This window comes from Hibiscus syriacus, unplaced genomic scaffold, assembly GCF_006381635.1.
Source record: "Hibiscus syriacus cultivar Baekdansim isolate YM2019G1 unplaced genomic scaffold, ASM638163v2 tig00111330_pilon, whole genome shotgun sequence".
NCBI lineage: Eukaryota > Viridiplantae > Streptophyta > Magnoliopsida > Malvales > Malvaceae > Hibiscus > Hibiscus syriacus.
The window spans coordinates 8,550,890-8,566,370 of NW_024063059.1; the positions used below are offsets into that span (position 1 = coordinate 8,550,890).

Below are 15,481 nucleotides of genomic sequence, written 5' to 3' on the forward strand. Positions count from 1 at the left end.
AGTGCCAAAGGACGGAACATGTCAAGTATGAATGTTCTCTCCTAAAAAGAAAGTGATCAAGCAAAAAGAAGGCATTTGTTGTGGCTTGGAGTGATGAAGATAACTCCGATGATGATGAAGTAGTCAATCTATGCCTCATGGCCATCGAAGAACATTCAATGGTAACTTCTAACTCTTGTGATTTTAATGTTATTCATTTAAAGAGTTACAAGATGCCTATGATGAGTTGTATTTGAAATTTGAGACCAGGAATTCCAAATATATAATAACTCTAAATTTCATAATTAAATCATTTTTATGAAATTATCGATATGTTATCATATATCAAATTTTAATTATTTTATAATTTAAGTTGATTAGAATGTAATATATGTTTATATTCTTTCTTAGTCGTTGACAAACACATACATATTTTACGTACAATTACTCGAACTAAAAACTTGTTATAGAGAACAAGATTCTATTTAACTATTGATGTTACCGAATTTTAATTATTTTTTAATTCTAACATCGACTAAAAGAAATGTACAAAGTCTATGTTTTATGGGAAGAAATGTACAAAGTCTATGTTTTCTTTTATTTCTTTTTTACCAGTAGTCCATGGCTACGGGTTGACCGACCCAAACCTTAAAATCTACTTGCAGCACTTGCATAGAAACCGAAAAGGAAAATTCACAGCTCCCCCTGTAAACCCTAAAGCTTCTCCCCATTTTTCCTTGAGCTTGTCGAAGGTGAAGAAAAAAAAATGGAGAATTCGAGTCAAGAATCCCACCTGAGTTCCGATAACTCCGTAACCTACGAATCACCCTACACGGTTTACGCCATGGCCGTATCTTCAACCCCATCCCCCACGAATCTCAACCATCAATCCATCGCTCTCGGCAGTTTCCTCGAAGACTACAGTAACAGAGCCGACATAATCTCCTTTGATCCAGACACGCTTTCCGTCAAAACCAACCCAACCCTTTCCTTCGACCACCCTTATCCACCCACAAAGCTCATGTTCCAACCCAATCGTAAATCCTCCTCCTCCTCCTCCTCTTCTTCTTCCGATCTCCTCGCTTCCTCCGGCGACTACCTTCGTCTCTGGGAAGTTCTAGAATCTTCCATTGAACGTCTCTCCGTTCTCAACAACAGCAAATCCAGCGAGTTTTGTGCCCCTTTAACTTCCTTCGATTGGAACGATGTTGAACCCAAGAGAATCGGGACATCCAGCATCGACACTACGTGCACCATTTGGGACATCGAGAAGGGCGTCGTCGAGACCCAACTGATCGCTCATGATAAAGAGGTTTACGATATTGTTTGGGGTGAAGCTAGAGTTTTTGCGTCCGTTTCCGTTGATGGGTCCGTCAGGATTTTCGATTTGAGGGACAAAGAACATTCCACGATCATTTATGAAAGTCCTCAACCCGACACCCCTTTATTAAGGTTGGCTTGGAACAAGAGGATTTGAAGTATATGGCTACTATTCAAATGGATAGCAACAAAGTTGTGATTTTGGATATAAGGTCACCCACGATGCCGGTGGCTGAGTTGGAGCGCCATCAAGCCAGTGTCAATGCCATCACCTGGGCTCCTCAGAGTTCTAAGCATATTTGTTCTGCTGGGGATGATACGCAGGCTCCTATTTGGGAGTTGCCTACGGTGGCTGGACCTAATGGTATCGACCCTTTGTGTGTGTACTCTGCTGGCTCAGAAATCAATCAGTTGCAGTGGTCTGCTGCTCAACCGGATTGGATTGGCATTGCTTTTTCTAACAAAATGCAGCTTCTCAAAGTTTGAGGTTTGGGACCGAATTTTCCTTCTCGAAAGTATTAAGGTTGCGTTTGGTTCACGGAATAAAAGATTACCGGTGGGAATAAAAGATTACCGGTGGGAATAAAAGATTACCGGTGGGAATAAAAGATTACCGGTTGGAATAAAAGATTACCAGGGAATAGGATTACTGGTAATGTTACGTTACTGTGTTTGGTTGATTTGGCAGAAATGTAAGATTATCATGTTTGGTTGAAGGAATAAAAGATTACTGGAATGCATATTTTACCAAATTGTCATTGTTCTATATTTTTAACAAGTAAAATTCTAAATATTTAAATAAAAATTATTTATATAAAAATTCTATATGTTAAAAATATATTATTTGAATATTTAAATATATAATGTATTATTTTAATTTTAATTAATGTTAAATTTTACATAATTTATGGTAACAATATATTAATGTTTACATTGTGGAACTAGCTTCAGTTCATATATGACACATTTATTGGAAGTTTTCTTGAATTTTTCAATCGACAAGCTTTACATTCTTCTATATACAATAATTTAGTCATTTGATTCATACTTATGTAACTGGATTAGTATCCGCAACAAATGTTAAAACATAGAGAATTTAATAATAATTCATAGATTAAAACATAAACATCCGATAAACAATCTATAGTAACAATCCTGAAGCTCTAGTTAAAGAGAATGTCACAAAACAGCTATTAGAATAGATGGCAATTGTCATCTAATTGACCATCATCCATGGTCCATACACATGGCCTTCTTCTCAAGTTGAATGCAAGAGAAGAATATTTCAGGCTTTCCGTCTACTTCTTTGCATAAGTAATCAACATCTGATTTTGCTGCATCTTGAAACCTTGTAGTGCTTGCATCGCAACTGTTGATTGCATCTCGTTTTCATGCTCCACAAAGGCAATACCTGGTTTTGTTTCCACCATTATGACATCCTTTAAACCAGGGTATTGATTGAAGAGCATTTGCAGCATCATTGTGGTTGCTTCATGAGGAAGATTCTTTTTTTTAATGGAAATTGAGCAAGACAAACTAAAGATAGATTCAACAACGATGACCAGGGTCTCAAAAAAAAACATGACAGATTCTAGAAATAAAAGAAGTTTTAGAAAACTATCATTGCAGTCACAATTATTGCTCAAATGCAACCTCACTTCTTCTTGGCGGCAGATTTGGTGACCTTGGCACCGGTTGGGTCCTTCTTCTAGACGCTCTTGATGACACCAACAGCAACGGTCTGGTGCATGTCCCTCACAGCGAAACGTCCAAGACGTGGGTACTCCGAGAATGTCTTCACAGCCATAGGCTTGGTCGGAACCATCTTCACCATCCCTGCATCAACGTTCTTCAAGAACTTGGGCTCCTTCTCAAGCTCCTTCCCAGATCGCATGTCAATCTTGGTCAACAATTCAGCAAATTTCACGGCAATGTGGGAGGTGTGACAGTCGAGAACTGGGGCATATCCATTTCCAATCTGACCAGGGTGGTTCATGATAATGACTTGTGAGGTGAAGTTGGTTGCCTCGTTGGCAGGATCATCCTTTGAGTTCGAAGCAACATAACCACGCTTGAGATCCTTAACAGCAACATTCTTAACATTGAATCCAACGTTGTCACCAGATAGAGCCTCCGGGAGGGATTCATGGTGCATCTCAACAGACTTAACTTCAGTGGTCAGACCAGTGGGGCCAAAGGTCACGACCATTCCAGGTTTAAGGACACCAGTCTCAACACGACCAACAGGGACAGTTCCAATACCACCAATCTTGTAGACTTCATGAAGTGGATTCTGAATAACAAAATGTTATTTGGTGGCGTGGGAGCTTCTGGAACAATTGGTCTAGCACCCAGGTAGGGTAATTGTGATACCTGCAGCATTTTGGAGGAAAAGAATGAGAGAGTAATGAGAAATATCTACTCTCTTAACATTCTCCCTTTTCTTGATATGTAACTGATACTAATTTCAAAGTAAAAAATATAACTAGACCCTCAAACAAATAACCATGTTTTTCATTCGATTGCAACTCAAAAGTATCCAATTTTCAACTGTTAGTGTTGTGCACCATCACGAGTCTCATAGAATATAATGATATAGAATGGTCAAGTTCACTTGGCATCCGAGATTTCATCAGAGCAAACAAATAGGCCAGAAGTTTTTAACACAGCAAAGCAAAGAAAATTCCCATGTAGTTGAATAAAGATGCTCTTGCAGCAACCAAATTCAGCAGCTCAGAAGTTATAAATTTGGACAAAGACTGAAATATATAACCTTCTAAATAATCCATACTAACAGAATAATAAAAGTTAATTTCAACCAGGGTTCATATAGAGAGAGAAACGTGGTCGATCCATAATAAGACACTATATTCATATCACTTACAGGAGGTGTTGCACCGTAAGCACCCGCATAACCTGGATTCAAACATGCACAACAATTAACAACACAAGTTGACAGACAGAAGAAAAAGTGCAATATAAATGCAAAGTAGACAAGCCAACTGTTGGATATACAACCTGAAGAACACTGAATCCACCCTCTGCAAAATTTTGTTGGTAGAGCCCAATATTTGCTCCATTTACTATGGCTTCATAATTGGCATTTTTTCCAACCAATCATGTATTAATGATATATAAAATAATAAGTTTTCGCCAAAATTATCGAATTCCTATACAAGTTTTTGCCAAAATTTATGAAATAACAATGACATACCCAGTTACCCATTGATAATCCAAATTAAAAAGAACAAAAGAATTATATGAAATACTATGAGAATTCAATTAATGTGCAATCGAACTTTCCAGCTTTTTAAAGCGTAAGCTTAGGGAATCCAAAGTAAATTGATAAGCAAACGAAATTGAAGGTTTACATACTTGATGAGGGAGATAAGGCGTTTCTCGGCGGCGATGATTTGATCGGTAGATGTCGGAATCCAACGGAGAACGGATGGCCATGAGGATTTTCGTTTGACTACGGTGGTTGATGCAGAGGATTGAAATTCGGGTTGGTTAGTTTCTTCCACCATTTTTATCGAAATCAAACTGGAAGAACGATCGAGAGAGCGGTTCGTACAATGTATGGGTTGTTTCTTTTCTTTGAGAATGGGAAAACACAAGCATTTTTCTTCGTTTTTATATGCAAAAGATTTGATTTTGAGTCTAGAAGGTGAATATTATAAGAGTTTAGGAAAAAGAAGAAGAAGGTTGTGATGAATCAGAACGCGTTTGTTGAAGCCATAGAATCATATAACACGAACGAAAATAGAAAGCAGAACAAACCTAGATTTCATATAAAACAATGAATTTCACTGCTGAGAAAATAAAACAAAGGGAGTGAGAAAAAATCTTACCAGGAGAATGGGAAAATGATTTTTTTCGCAGAGGCAAGCTCGGAGAAGAAGATATGCAGAGACAAACGGGGAAACGAAAGGTATTTTAGCCCTTAACACGGGAATGAAAAAATACCAAAGATATATGTGGGAATAACATTCCCAGGAATAAACACCCCAACATATACTGTTGGTATTGAAATATTACCCTCACTTGATAATCTTACCTAACCAAACATAGGCATCTTTAATCAGGAAAAAAATGACGGCTGAAAATGATAGAATTCTTGATCCAAACACACTCTAAAGTCTGATAGTTTGCTTCATAGAATGCTTAAGCTTGTATTCCTCTTTGAGTTAATTTGTGGAATCTGCTATATTTAAGCATGTCATTTATGTTATAACTTTGCTCCATTAATGAAGTAAAGTTCCTTCAAAAATCTTTGGTGAAATTCCTTTAGTTCATCAAATAGTGAATAATACCTCCAAAAATTTTAAGTTTGGCATAGTTGATGTTTGATATACTTTATGCAATACAGCTGAATAAAACTTCCCCTTTTTAGATAATATGAATTTGATTTAGTTTGAGAAAAGAAATTCACTAAGCGTCAAGGTCATCAAATTATGATTAATTTCTTGTTAAGGAATTCAACATAAAATAATATTTTGTGGCCGAAAAATAATTGAGGATAAGTGTGAATTCCATCTTGTTGAAACTTGTAAGTTGACTAGAATCAAACAATTTATCTGGTTTGAAAGACATGTCATCTCACTGTGCATCATAGGACTGTCCTTGATACACGATAGCAATTAACTAAGCCAATCATGTAACATATACTATGAGGATGAAATAAAAGTTTCCTTAATCTGGATCAAAAGGGAAAATCTTAAGTTTTATAGTTAATTGCTCTGCTTCAAAGCAGAAAGCTTTCCTCTGTAATGTTGATAAAAAAACATTGTGGTGGCCCATGCTTCTAAAATCTAAATCAATAATGTGGTTTGAGAGAGAAACACTCCCAGGGTCGAGTTCTAATGCCCAAAACGTATGGATTGCTGCTTTTACCTTCGGTTATGTATGTGAGAAATTTGAGGTTATTTGTATTTGCTTTAGTGAGCTAGGTAATTGACCAACAGAATTCACTTGTGGGTTTCTTTTGTGAGAATGCCTTGTTAAAAATATTTATTAGATGGTTTGTGTTCCATGTGAGCATGAGTTGTTTAAATCCTTATGGCACAATGAAGACATGCAAAAGGGATATGTTTTGCATTTGATACTTTATTGAACAGAAAATTTGATTCAATGTGAAGTTCCCTCAAGTCTAGGTGAGGATGGTTTGTTGTTTCTGATTGATGCACTTTGATTCAATGTGAAGATCCTTTCATGTCTAGATGAGGATGGTTTACTGTTTCTGATTGTTGCATTTAGCTTGGTTGATAGTGAGTTGTATGCTTTGATATGTTGTTTATTGAAGAACTCTTTGGTTGTATATCTTCATGGAAGCCACTTGAATGAAATATCATGAAGACCTGTTAGAGATCCTATATATATATACTTCAATGGAACTCTCGAGCTATAAAGCGGGGGATGGCAAAGGAACCCCGTTTCAATTACCCGATACATCCCTGTCACGGGGTGGTTGGGGTACGTACTGGGGATGTGTCACTGTGGCGGGTATTGCTGAACGAACTTAGGGACGTTCGATGTTTACTTGGGATGTTTCGGGGACGGTTTGTGACTATCGTGACACTGCAAACAGTGGCAAGAGAAGCTTCAGCTCTCCCTTACTAGATCTTAAACGACGCGCACGACGGTCAAAGAAAAAAGAAAGAGAGAAGGTCATGATCGTAGGATTGTTGCCGGCGACCTTTCTTACCTCAAAATAGCAAAATGGCGACGTGATGGTGGAGCGATGACAGCTAGGGTTTGTGAAAAGAAAGAAATAAAAGAAAGCGTGGGGTAGAAAGAAGAGTTAGAATAGGATTTAAAGAAATTTTGGTCTAATTGATGGGTTGATCCCTGAACTTTCTAGAGTTTTTAAATCTGGCAACAAGTTTTGCAGTATTTTCAAATTGACCACCAAAATTAATTTAGGGATTTGAGAAATAAATTCCCAGATGTTAGGATTTTTAACTAGGGCTAAATTAGGGTGTTACACTAATTATCTATGAATAATTGAATGTATTAATGATATTTTACATCTATTTATAATTTAAAAAAAACACCGTCCCCATACCTTGTAATTTTAAAAATTGTCATTTCCCGTCCTTGTATTTGTATCAGTGTAGCATAGCTCTCGAGTAGCTTAGGTTCGCATCAACGGCGAAAGAACATGTAGTGTTGTGTGGTATTTGTTGTAGTAGCATGAATATGAGTAGTTGAAGCTTCATATTGGATGATTAGTGCATGTTCAAAACAACGCTGTATTTAATAGAAAGCTTTGATCTTAGGTTTAGTTACATAAAGTATTTACACAAAGAAAAGCTTATATATTTAGTTGTGTTTGTCAATACATAAAAGAAGAAACGGTAGAAATCTAGCCTTCAAACTAGAAAACGAGTAATATATCTGTTCAAAATAAGTCATTAAAGCATGAAAGAGAACAATACTTGGGAAGGGAAACAAAAGAAAATGTCTTTAGAAAGAGGGGAAGGAAAAGGGGGAAAAAGATTTAAAAATGTTAACCTAGAAAAATATAACAAACTTAAATAAAACTACCTTGATCTTTCTCTTCCCCTTCATTTTTCATTTGAGTCAACAGGCTTTTGGGAGTTATAAGATAATCATTAAATTTATTAAAAAGTTTTATTTTGATCCTTCATTATTATTTATAGTTAAAGAATTACCTGTCCAGCTCAATTGGTAGAGTACAAGGATCTTAACCTTGGGGTCGTGGGATTGAGTCCCACGGTGGGCAATTTATAATTTGGAGGTCTTCCACGGAAACTGCTCTCAACCTGGTGTTGGGGGCAGCCTATTATCCTACCTCTCCCTTACCCCATTACATATGGGAATAAGGGTCAGCTAATTATTATTTATAGTTAAAAGGATGAGTGACGTTAACTATTTTGATCCAACTCAGCAAGCAATCCAATTTGACTCTTTGACCAATGTTTTTAATTTTTGATTTGTTACGGTGCTGATGTGACAGTTTACGGTACTGATGTGACAGTTCACGGTGCTAACATGACAGTCCACGATGCTGACATGACTGTCTACAATGATTGATGACGTGGTGGATGACATGACATATGGGTTAAATTGATTTTTTTTATTTTGTCCAAAGGTCAATTTGATTTTTTTTAAAGTTCAAAGGATTATTTAATTTTATAAAAAATTAAAATTATTTTAAACTATAAATATAAAATTATTCAAATATTTAAAAAAATTAAATATAAAATATACTAAAAAGTAAAATTAAATTACTAAAAAATTGAATATACATATTCAAAATATTAAAATTATTGTAAAAATATTATTTTTTTAATATATGTCATAATTTATAAAATAATAACTTATAAATTATTAAAAAATTAAAAAAAATATTTTAAAAAAAATATATATTATACATATATATCAAGTTATAAAATGATAACTTATAAATTATTAAAAATTTAAAATATTTTAAAAAATATATTATACATAACATATATATGTAATATATATAAATATATCATCAACACTTATACAAAGTATTATTACTGGATTAATCTAGAATTAAAAAAATTAAATTAGTCGAGACTTATAATTTTTGAACTAGTAAAAATTTATTATGTTTTCTAATTATATTTTTGTAAGTCTTAACTAATTTAAAAGATAATTATATAATAAGTTTCAACGTAAAATATAATTAGAAAACATAATAAGTTACGACTAATCTAAAATTTGTAAATATCGACTAATTTAAATTTTGTGATTCTCGATTAACTCAATAAGAATACTTTGTATAAATATTAATGATATGTCTATATATTATATGTATATATTATGTATAATATATCCTTTTAAAATATTTTTTAATTTTTTAATAATTTATAAGTTATCATATTATGTATAATTTATTTTAAAAAAATAAATAAATCCTTAACTTTTAAAAATGACTAATTTAATCCTCAAACAAAATAAAAAAATAAATTTAGTCTACCTGTCATGTCATTCATCACGTCATTAACTATTATAGATTATCATATCGACATCATTGATTATCACGTCAGTATTGTGAACTCTCATATCAATATTGTAATGATTAATGGCAGAAAATAATAGTCAAAGGATTACATTAAATTTACTTTTGAATTAAAAAACTACATTAAGAGAAAAATAATACGAGGTTGACTATTTTTTCCCAAAAATATAATGACCTCTAATATATTATTGACTTATATATATTGCTTTGGTTTGCCCTTTGTATTACTATATTGCATTGACTCTTTGTATTATTATATTGGATTGTAATAATCGATGTTTAGATTTTTGTGGGAGGGGATCTTAGATATTTTGAATTTTTAAAGAATTTTATAAATCTTTAAAAATTCACATAATTATAATTTCTAATTTCAAAAAACTATGAATTTTATATATTTTGAATTTTTTTGAAAATGTTTGAATTTTTTTGAAAATGTTTGAATTTTTAAATTATTATTTAATGATATTAAAAACGGTCAAAATAAAATTTAATTACTAATCAAATGAGATAATACCTTTAAAGATAAATGACAGCGAAATGGTTTAAACATAACTTTCGGACAATTTTAAGAATAATTTTATAACTTTCAAAATTCGTAACTCGAATCAAGAAAACATGTTTTAGTATTATTTATGCATTTTACTTTTTTTTTTCCTTTTCAGAAATAAGACCTTTTTGTTAAGGAAAACAAGCAAAGATCACAAAAAATTAATAGTGTAAAAATCGGATAGATAACTGAACCGATCAAACCATTGTTCTCCATTCAACAATAAAAACTTATTAGTTTGGAATGATTACATGATGATACATAAAAACTTTTAATCATTTGAAAATGAATACCAATGATTTTTTTTTATTAGTTCGAGAGGATTATAAGGTAATATCTGTTCAAAAGACTCTCAATCATTTAATAGTGATCACTCAAATACCCTGCAGACATCGTGTTTGAACTCGGGACTTGTAAGGATAAACACGCCACATCAATATCCCTCTTCCCCTGTTTTTGTTGAGTCAGCTCCAGGCGTTCATCATTAGTTGATTAATGATTTTCATACAAGGAGTGTTTTATTATCTAAAATAAAACGTTAGGAGTTAACGTGCAAAAAACTGAGATATTATGGGTACTTTTTAAGAGTGTATTTTAGTTTTTGGTTAGGGTTAAAGTATTTTAAAATTTTAAAAAAGAAAAAGGGTTTTAGGTGAAAAAAGTAATCCATAAAAAAATACAAGTCACGATTTTAGTGAATGACAAAAAATGATGTATTTCCAGTAGTAATTTCACCGAAAAATAATGATCAAATAAAAGTTATGATGGTTGAAAATAAAGTGATCATCTGACTTTAGAAAGGTCTAATATATATTTTTTTGGTGACAATGAAATTAAGAGTTGGAGAAGAAAAAGAAAGAAACTAAAGTGACTTTTGTAGAAAAATGTATGGCATGAGTAGTCTTTATCGCAGGGTTAGTCTGCAAGGAATAACATATTCATTTCACTAGTCTTTAAAGGCCAACACTTGCGTGCCGATCCTTACTTTTGAAAAGAATAATAAAATTCAAAGGCCATTAATGGTGTGATAGTCATAGAGACCATCTACCATAAACAAACTCTCCTTAAGGAGCTATGAGATTATACATGATTTGTATTTACACCAAGTCTGTTGAATGAACAAACAAACCAATACAGAAGGGTTCAGCTGTCTACCATAAAACATCAAAATTAGTTTCCTTTACTAACCTGTGACATTAACCACTCCTATCATACAAAAAGTATTGCATATGTGCTAAACCATCTATAAAATTTGAGTCCGTGGTCTCCACACCTTACGGAGTTGTAAGTACTCCTATCCATCAGATGAATTGCCATAATGACGCTCAGCTTCTGTATGAGTAGGATTAGCCTGCGCTTGACGGACAAACTGACCTTTTACTCGTGGACGCTGCTCTGCAAGCTTCTTTCTGCTCTCATATCGGACCTGCCAAAAGGATTGAGCATGAGACATCTGCAAGTTAATCCGCACATGATTCTACATTTACATTGCAACTGCAAACTAGCACTTGAATTTAACATCAGTACTTGTTAATGGATCTCAGAATTTTTCTTTTATGCAAAGTAGTGAACAGGAAACATGTAAGCACATAATGATGGCAACTGATTCTTTTTACCTTTTTCTCATAGCATCTATCCTTTCGCTTCAAGCGGAACTTCATCAGAGCTGCTTCTCTTTGGATAGAACGGCATGAATTTCCACTAGGACTAGGAAAACTTTCATTGTTCTTGCTCTCTGTAGAAGCCCGGGGGATAGCAACCTGATCAACATTTCCGTTGCTTACACCGGTGCTTCCATATGCAATAACGTTAAGTTGACTTACTGAGCCATTACAGAAACTGCTACTTGCACCCTGATCAGTGTTAGGAGAAAAATGCCCTCTATCCTCGATTGAATCCAGCTTGTTCAAGGGTTGGTTGGTTGACTGGTTTGTATTGGAAGCAAGTCGGTCATACAACTGTCCAGAGGAGTTGGCTTCAAAACTGGAATGACGAAACAGACTCACACATAAGGGAGGTTCCTGCTGGTTGGCTGAGCTTGGACTTGGCATGGATGAACTTGACTGTGCACAATAGATTGGAGGAATTATAGAGTTATAACCATTGCACGGATTATTCAATCTTATACCCTTCACTGGTACTGGGACAGGGAATACTCTCTGTTGCGTGCATGGTGCTGCTCCTTCAGTTTGCTTCACTTCAGCAGTAGCTCCAGTAGTCAAAGGAATCATACTTCTTTGAGAAGTTAGTGTAGGACTAGGAGTATTAGAGTTGTATTCAGAAATAATGTTGGTCAACATCTTCTCAGAATTAGTTTCAGAGTTTTTCTTCCGATCACCGAAACTCATGAATGTTGAATACAGGGGCTGTGATACTCTGCTAGTGTACCTGCATTAAAGATAATTGGTATGATCAGAAATAAAAATACAAGTATCAAATATAACACAAAAAATACACCTGATTCAATCCATTTCTTCTAATTCTGAAGATGATAATAACAAATACAACAGAAACCAACCTCATGAAGGCAGATGAATTAGGATGCCAGAGGGTTGGCCTTTCTTGAGTAACATTCTCAGATACATTAGGGTTACTTCTTCTCAAGGAAAGATCCAAGTATGGAGAAGAATCAAAATTTCTAGAACTATTTACTGAACAACTCCGAATTTTATTAAATGTTCCCATGAAGTCGATAGCTTCTCTTGGTGAATCAACAACCACGTCACCAGCCTCAGCCAAGATATTAGTATCCCTTCTTTGAATTTCAAGTTCAACACCCTGGTGCACAGTTGTTGTGTAGGCATCCTTGCAGGAATCAGCAACTGCTAAAAAATTCAACCGACACATTGAAAGAACGTTAGATCCTCTCCAATTGAACAGAATGCAAAAATTCAAAATTTAGTCATACCCTCATTTTCCATCTGATGCATGAGCAGGTTCTGATTGAAACTGGCATGAGCTTCATGCTCCTGAAATTCAATTGATGGAGATTTTCCCTTCATCAAGTGTGAGAATTCTTGTACATTTTCCTTGTGGGTACTCTCAGCTTCCATATCTGGCTTCGTACAAGAGCTCTGCTAGAGACAGCAAACATGCAATCTATATCAAACTTCATGTAGCCAACTTAAAACAGGAAGAGAACTCATTTTGATCATGAGAATAAGTAATTCCAGATAAACATAACCAGTCGACAAACAAAAAGGGTCACCAATTCAGAAAAAAGTACGCGAGTGTAGGACAGGCAAATATTCTCGATAGTAAATGCATAGATCGGTCACAAAACAAATATGACAGATGAAGTGTACTGACCTGGGCATCACTCCCTTTCTCAGTTAGTTCCTTATTTGTTTGGACACCAGCCAAGCAACCAATGGAATGATTACTTGAAACATCATTATCAGAGCTAGATTCAACCTTTTTCTGTCCAACACTCTCATACCCGGGGGAGCTCCCACCAACTATTGACTGATTTGAAAAACAGATATGAATCACGATTTGGAAAAATGTAAACTATATTTTCAAAAGAACTGTAAAACAGAGAGCAAAATAAAGTGCAAGAAGTTAGCATACTGATTGTCTTCTCCATACATGCTGCCATAAATTTCTCAGCTCATTTTTCCTTATCGGCTTAACAAGGTAGTCAGCAGCCCCTCTCAACATGCATTTGTATACTGTGCTAACTGAATCTTGTGAGGACATCACTGCAGAATCATGCCAAAAGAAAAAGAGCAGTTATTTAAATTGCTTTTTTTGTAGACGCATAGTAGAAAATCACAGCAACTGTAGAAATGTATCGAAAATATTATAGAATCTTTCATATCATACTTATAACAGGGATGTTTTTACAAACATCATGCTCCATGATTAGTGTAAGAAGAGCGAATCCTGATATTGATGGCAAATCCACTTCCGTCAAAATAAGATCTACACTATGAGGCCTTTCTTTCAGTATCTCCCATGCCTTCAAGCCATCAGGAACAGCAGCAACTGATCAAAAAAAAAAAAAGAGGAAAAAGAAAACTATTTTCAGTCCCAACTGTCACATGTTAAAATTGTAAACAACTACTTATTTAAAGCAAGAATCAACATGCAATTTTGCGGCCCAAGAAAAGAAAAAAAAAACAACTTGAATCACAATCTGCAACTACGTTTATTGTAAACATTTATAAAGTTTGGAATAAATTTGATCTTGTATATGTTTTAGATATCCTTGAATGGAATAAATTCAATCTTGATACAAAAACAAGTTTGGGTGGACACCTTCGCATGTGTGCCGAAAGACTTGAAATAAACCTAAAAGAATAAAAGTAATGCAAATTGATTTCCACACTCACAGATTTACAAGATAAGCTAAACATGTTCCAGTAAGGCATAATACCCCTAATGAACAATCAACTAGGCAAGATCTCCCCCTATCTTTGGCCCTAATTACTTGGGGGTTAATTTACTAAAGCAACCACTCTGTAAAGCATCCAATCTAAAACCCATTTTAGGATTCAATTGATGTGGGATAAAACCACTTTAATACACTCGATCTACCAAGCTCCATGAGCCAGCGAATTGCCTCTTGTCATATCTAAATATTTACAAAACGATGATAGTTTTAGTTATCTAGATCCACATGGCAGACTTTGAATAATCCAAGCATCGTGTAAGCACCCTAGAGCACTGTTCAGATTTGCATGCTTTCATTATTTGGCCATAATTATATTAACCCAATCTTGGAAAGCAATTTAAGGAGGTGGATTCTATCTCCAAATGAAATTTTACTGTCAATTAATAAAATCTAAAATCTGTAAGATTTTTCTCATGAACACTCACATACACAGACAAGGGCATGTTATTTAATTTAAGTTACTAAAGCTTAGGAAGCCTAAAGTACCCATTAAAATCTTAAGCAGCTGAAAACATGGGGAAGAAAAGTTTAGCTGGAATTCCGTATATTGAAATTTAAAACCAGCAGTCCTGACGGGTCAAACAAATTCAAAATTATTGCAAAGCAACCATCACAGCTGAAGAAACTCGAAGCATAAAATTGACTCAATCAGTTGTAATAGGGGGAATTAAGAAGGAAAAAAAGGGGGAAACTAACCTCTATAACTGCATTTTCTGAGAAGAGCAAAGATAATCTGCCTGGTAGAATCATCAGCTTCGACCAACAAAACCCTCAAAGCCGGCATGGGTAAAAGCCTTCCCCAATTAACCACTACCCCAGAAGCAGAACTCCCACGCTTCTCCTCCAAATCCCCATCAAATTCGCCATTTTCCTTGTCTGTTTCGCTCCCAATTCTAACTTCCTCGCTACTCACCACAACCTCACCCATATTTACCTAGGTTTAGCAAATTTGAAATGGAAAATGTATGATCATCTAATGCTAAAATCTATATTTGAAAAGAAAATATCTAAAAGGAGTCCCTTTGATCGGACGGCAATCAATGGGATATCCAAGCTCAGAAAATAAAAGAAAATATCTAGAGGCGTGTTTTGTATGGCCTACGGAAGCCATGTCAGCAGGTTTACCTATGCTATCTGTGCGTCATTGGATTGTGGGGCTGTCTATACCACATAATCAGATTTGGATATTTTTGACCCAATGGCTAAAAATCTTTTAGCTGAAAAT

At 34.7% G+C, this 15,481-nt stretch overlaps 2 protein-coding genes and 1 pseudogene across 4 annotated transcripts; 1 reads left to right on the forward strand and 2 right to left on the reverse strand.

Moving 5' to 3' along the window:
* Positions 1 to 632: 632 nt before the first annotated feature.
* Positions 633 to 3,606, reverse strand: LOC120158732 (elongation factor 1-alpha-like). Its single transcript, XM_039169512.1, has 3 exons — positions 2,926 to 3,606; positions 1,228 to 1,231; positions 633 to 646 (listed from the first exon to the last, which is right to left on the reverse strand). The coding sequence occupies exon 1, from the start codon at positions 3,506 to 3,508 to the stop codon at positions 3,008 to 3,010; it is 501 nt and encodes a 166-aa protein (XP_039025443.1). The 5' UTR covers positions 3,509 to 3,606; the 3' UTR covers positions 633 to 646; positions 1,228 to 1,231; positions 2,926 to 3,007.
* Positions 731 to 6,700, forward strand: LOC120158731 (annotated as a pseudogene).
* A 4,318-nt stretch (positions 6,701 to 11,018) lies between these two features.
* LOC120158642 (two-component response regulator-like APRR5) lies at positions 11,019 to 15,280 on the reverse strand. 3 transcript variants are annotated; one of them, XM_039169456.1, is made up of 8 exons: positions 14,953 to 15,280; positions 13,686 to 13,847; positions 13,449 to 13,561; positions 13,170 to 13,325; positions 12,769 to 12,937; positions 12,379 to 12,682; positions 11,477 to 12,248; positions 11,019 to 11,286 (listed from the first exon to the last, which is right to left on the reverse strand). In XM_039169456.1, exons 1-8 carry the CDS (start codon positions 15,182 to 15,184, stop codon positions 11,155 to 11,157), a joined length of 2,040 nt encoding a protein of 679 aa, XP_039025387.1. In that variant the 5' UTR covers positions 15,185 to 15,280; the 3' UTR covers positions 11,019 to 11,154. The 3 variants fall into 3 exon arrangements, with proteins under 3 accessions (XP_039025387.1, XP_039025385.1, XP_039025386.1); XM_039169454.1 differs by having other exon boundaries at positions 11,029 to 11,286; positions 13,431 to 13,561; positions 14,953 to 15,274; XM_039169455.1 differs by having other exon boundaries at positions 11,030 to 11,286; positions 12,769 to 12,934; positions 13,431 to 13,561; positions 14,953 to 15,273.
* Positions 15,281 to 15,481: the final 201 nt, after the last annotated feature.

Excerpts from the sequence above, each read along its gene's own strand:
- LOC120158732 (XM_039169512.1), bottom strand. The coding sequence starts at position 3,508 with ATGGTCGTGACCTTTGGCCCCACTGGTCTGACCACTGAAGTTAAGTCT.
- LOC120158642 (XM_039169454.1), bottom strand. The coding sequence starts at position 15,184 with ATGGGTGAGGTTGTGGTGAGTAGCGAGGAAGTTAGAATTGGGAGCGAA. Across the intron at positions 12,938-13,169 it reads AGAAAGGGAGTGATGCCCAG|CAGAGCTCTTGTACGAAGCC; the intron begins GTCAGTACACTT and ends TGCTGTCTCTAG. Across the intron at positions 12,249-12,378 it reads AATTCATCTGCCTTCATGAG|GTACACTAGCAGAGTATCAC; the intron begins GTTGGTTTCTGT and ends TCTTTAATGCAG.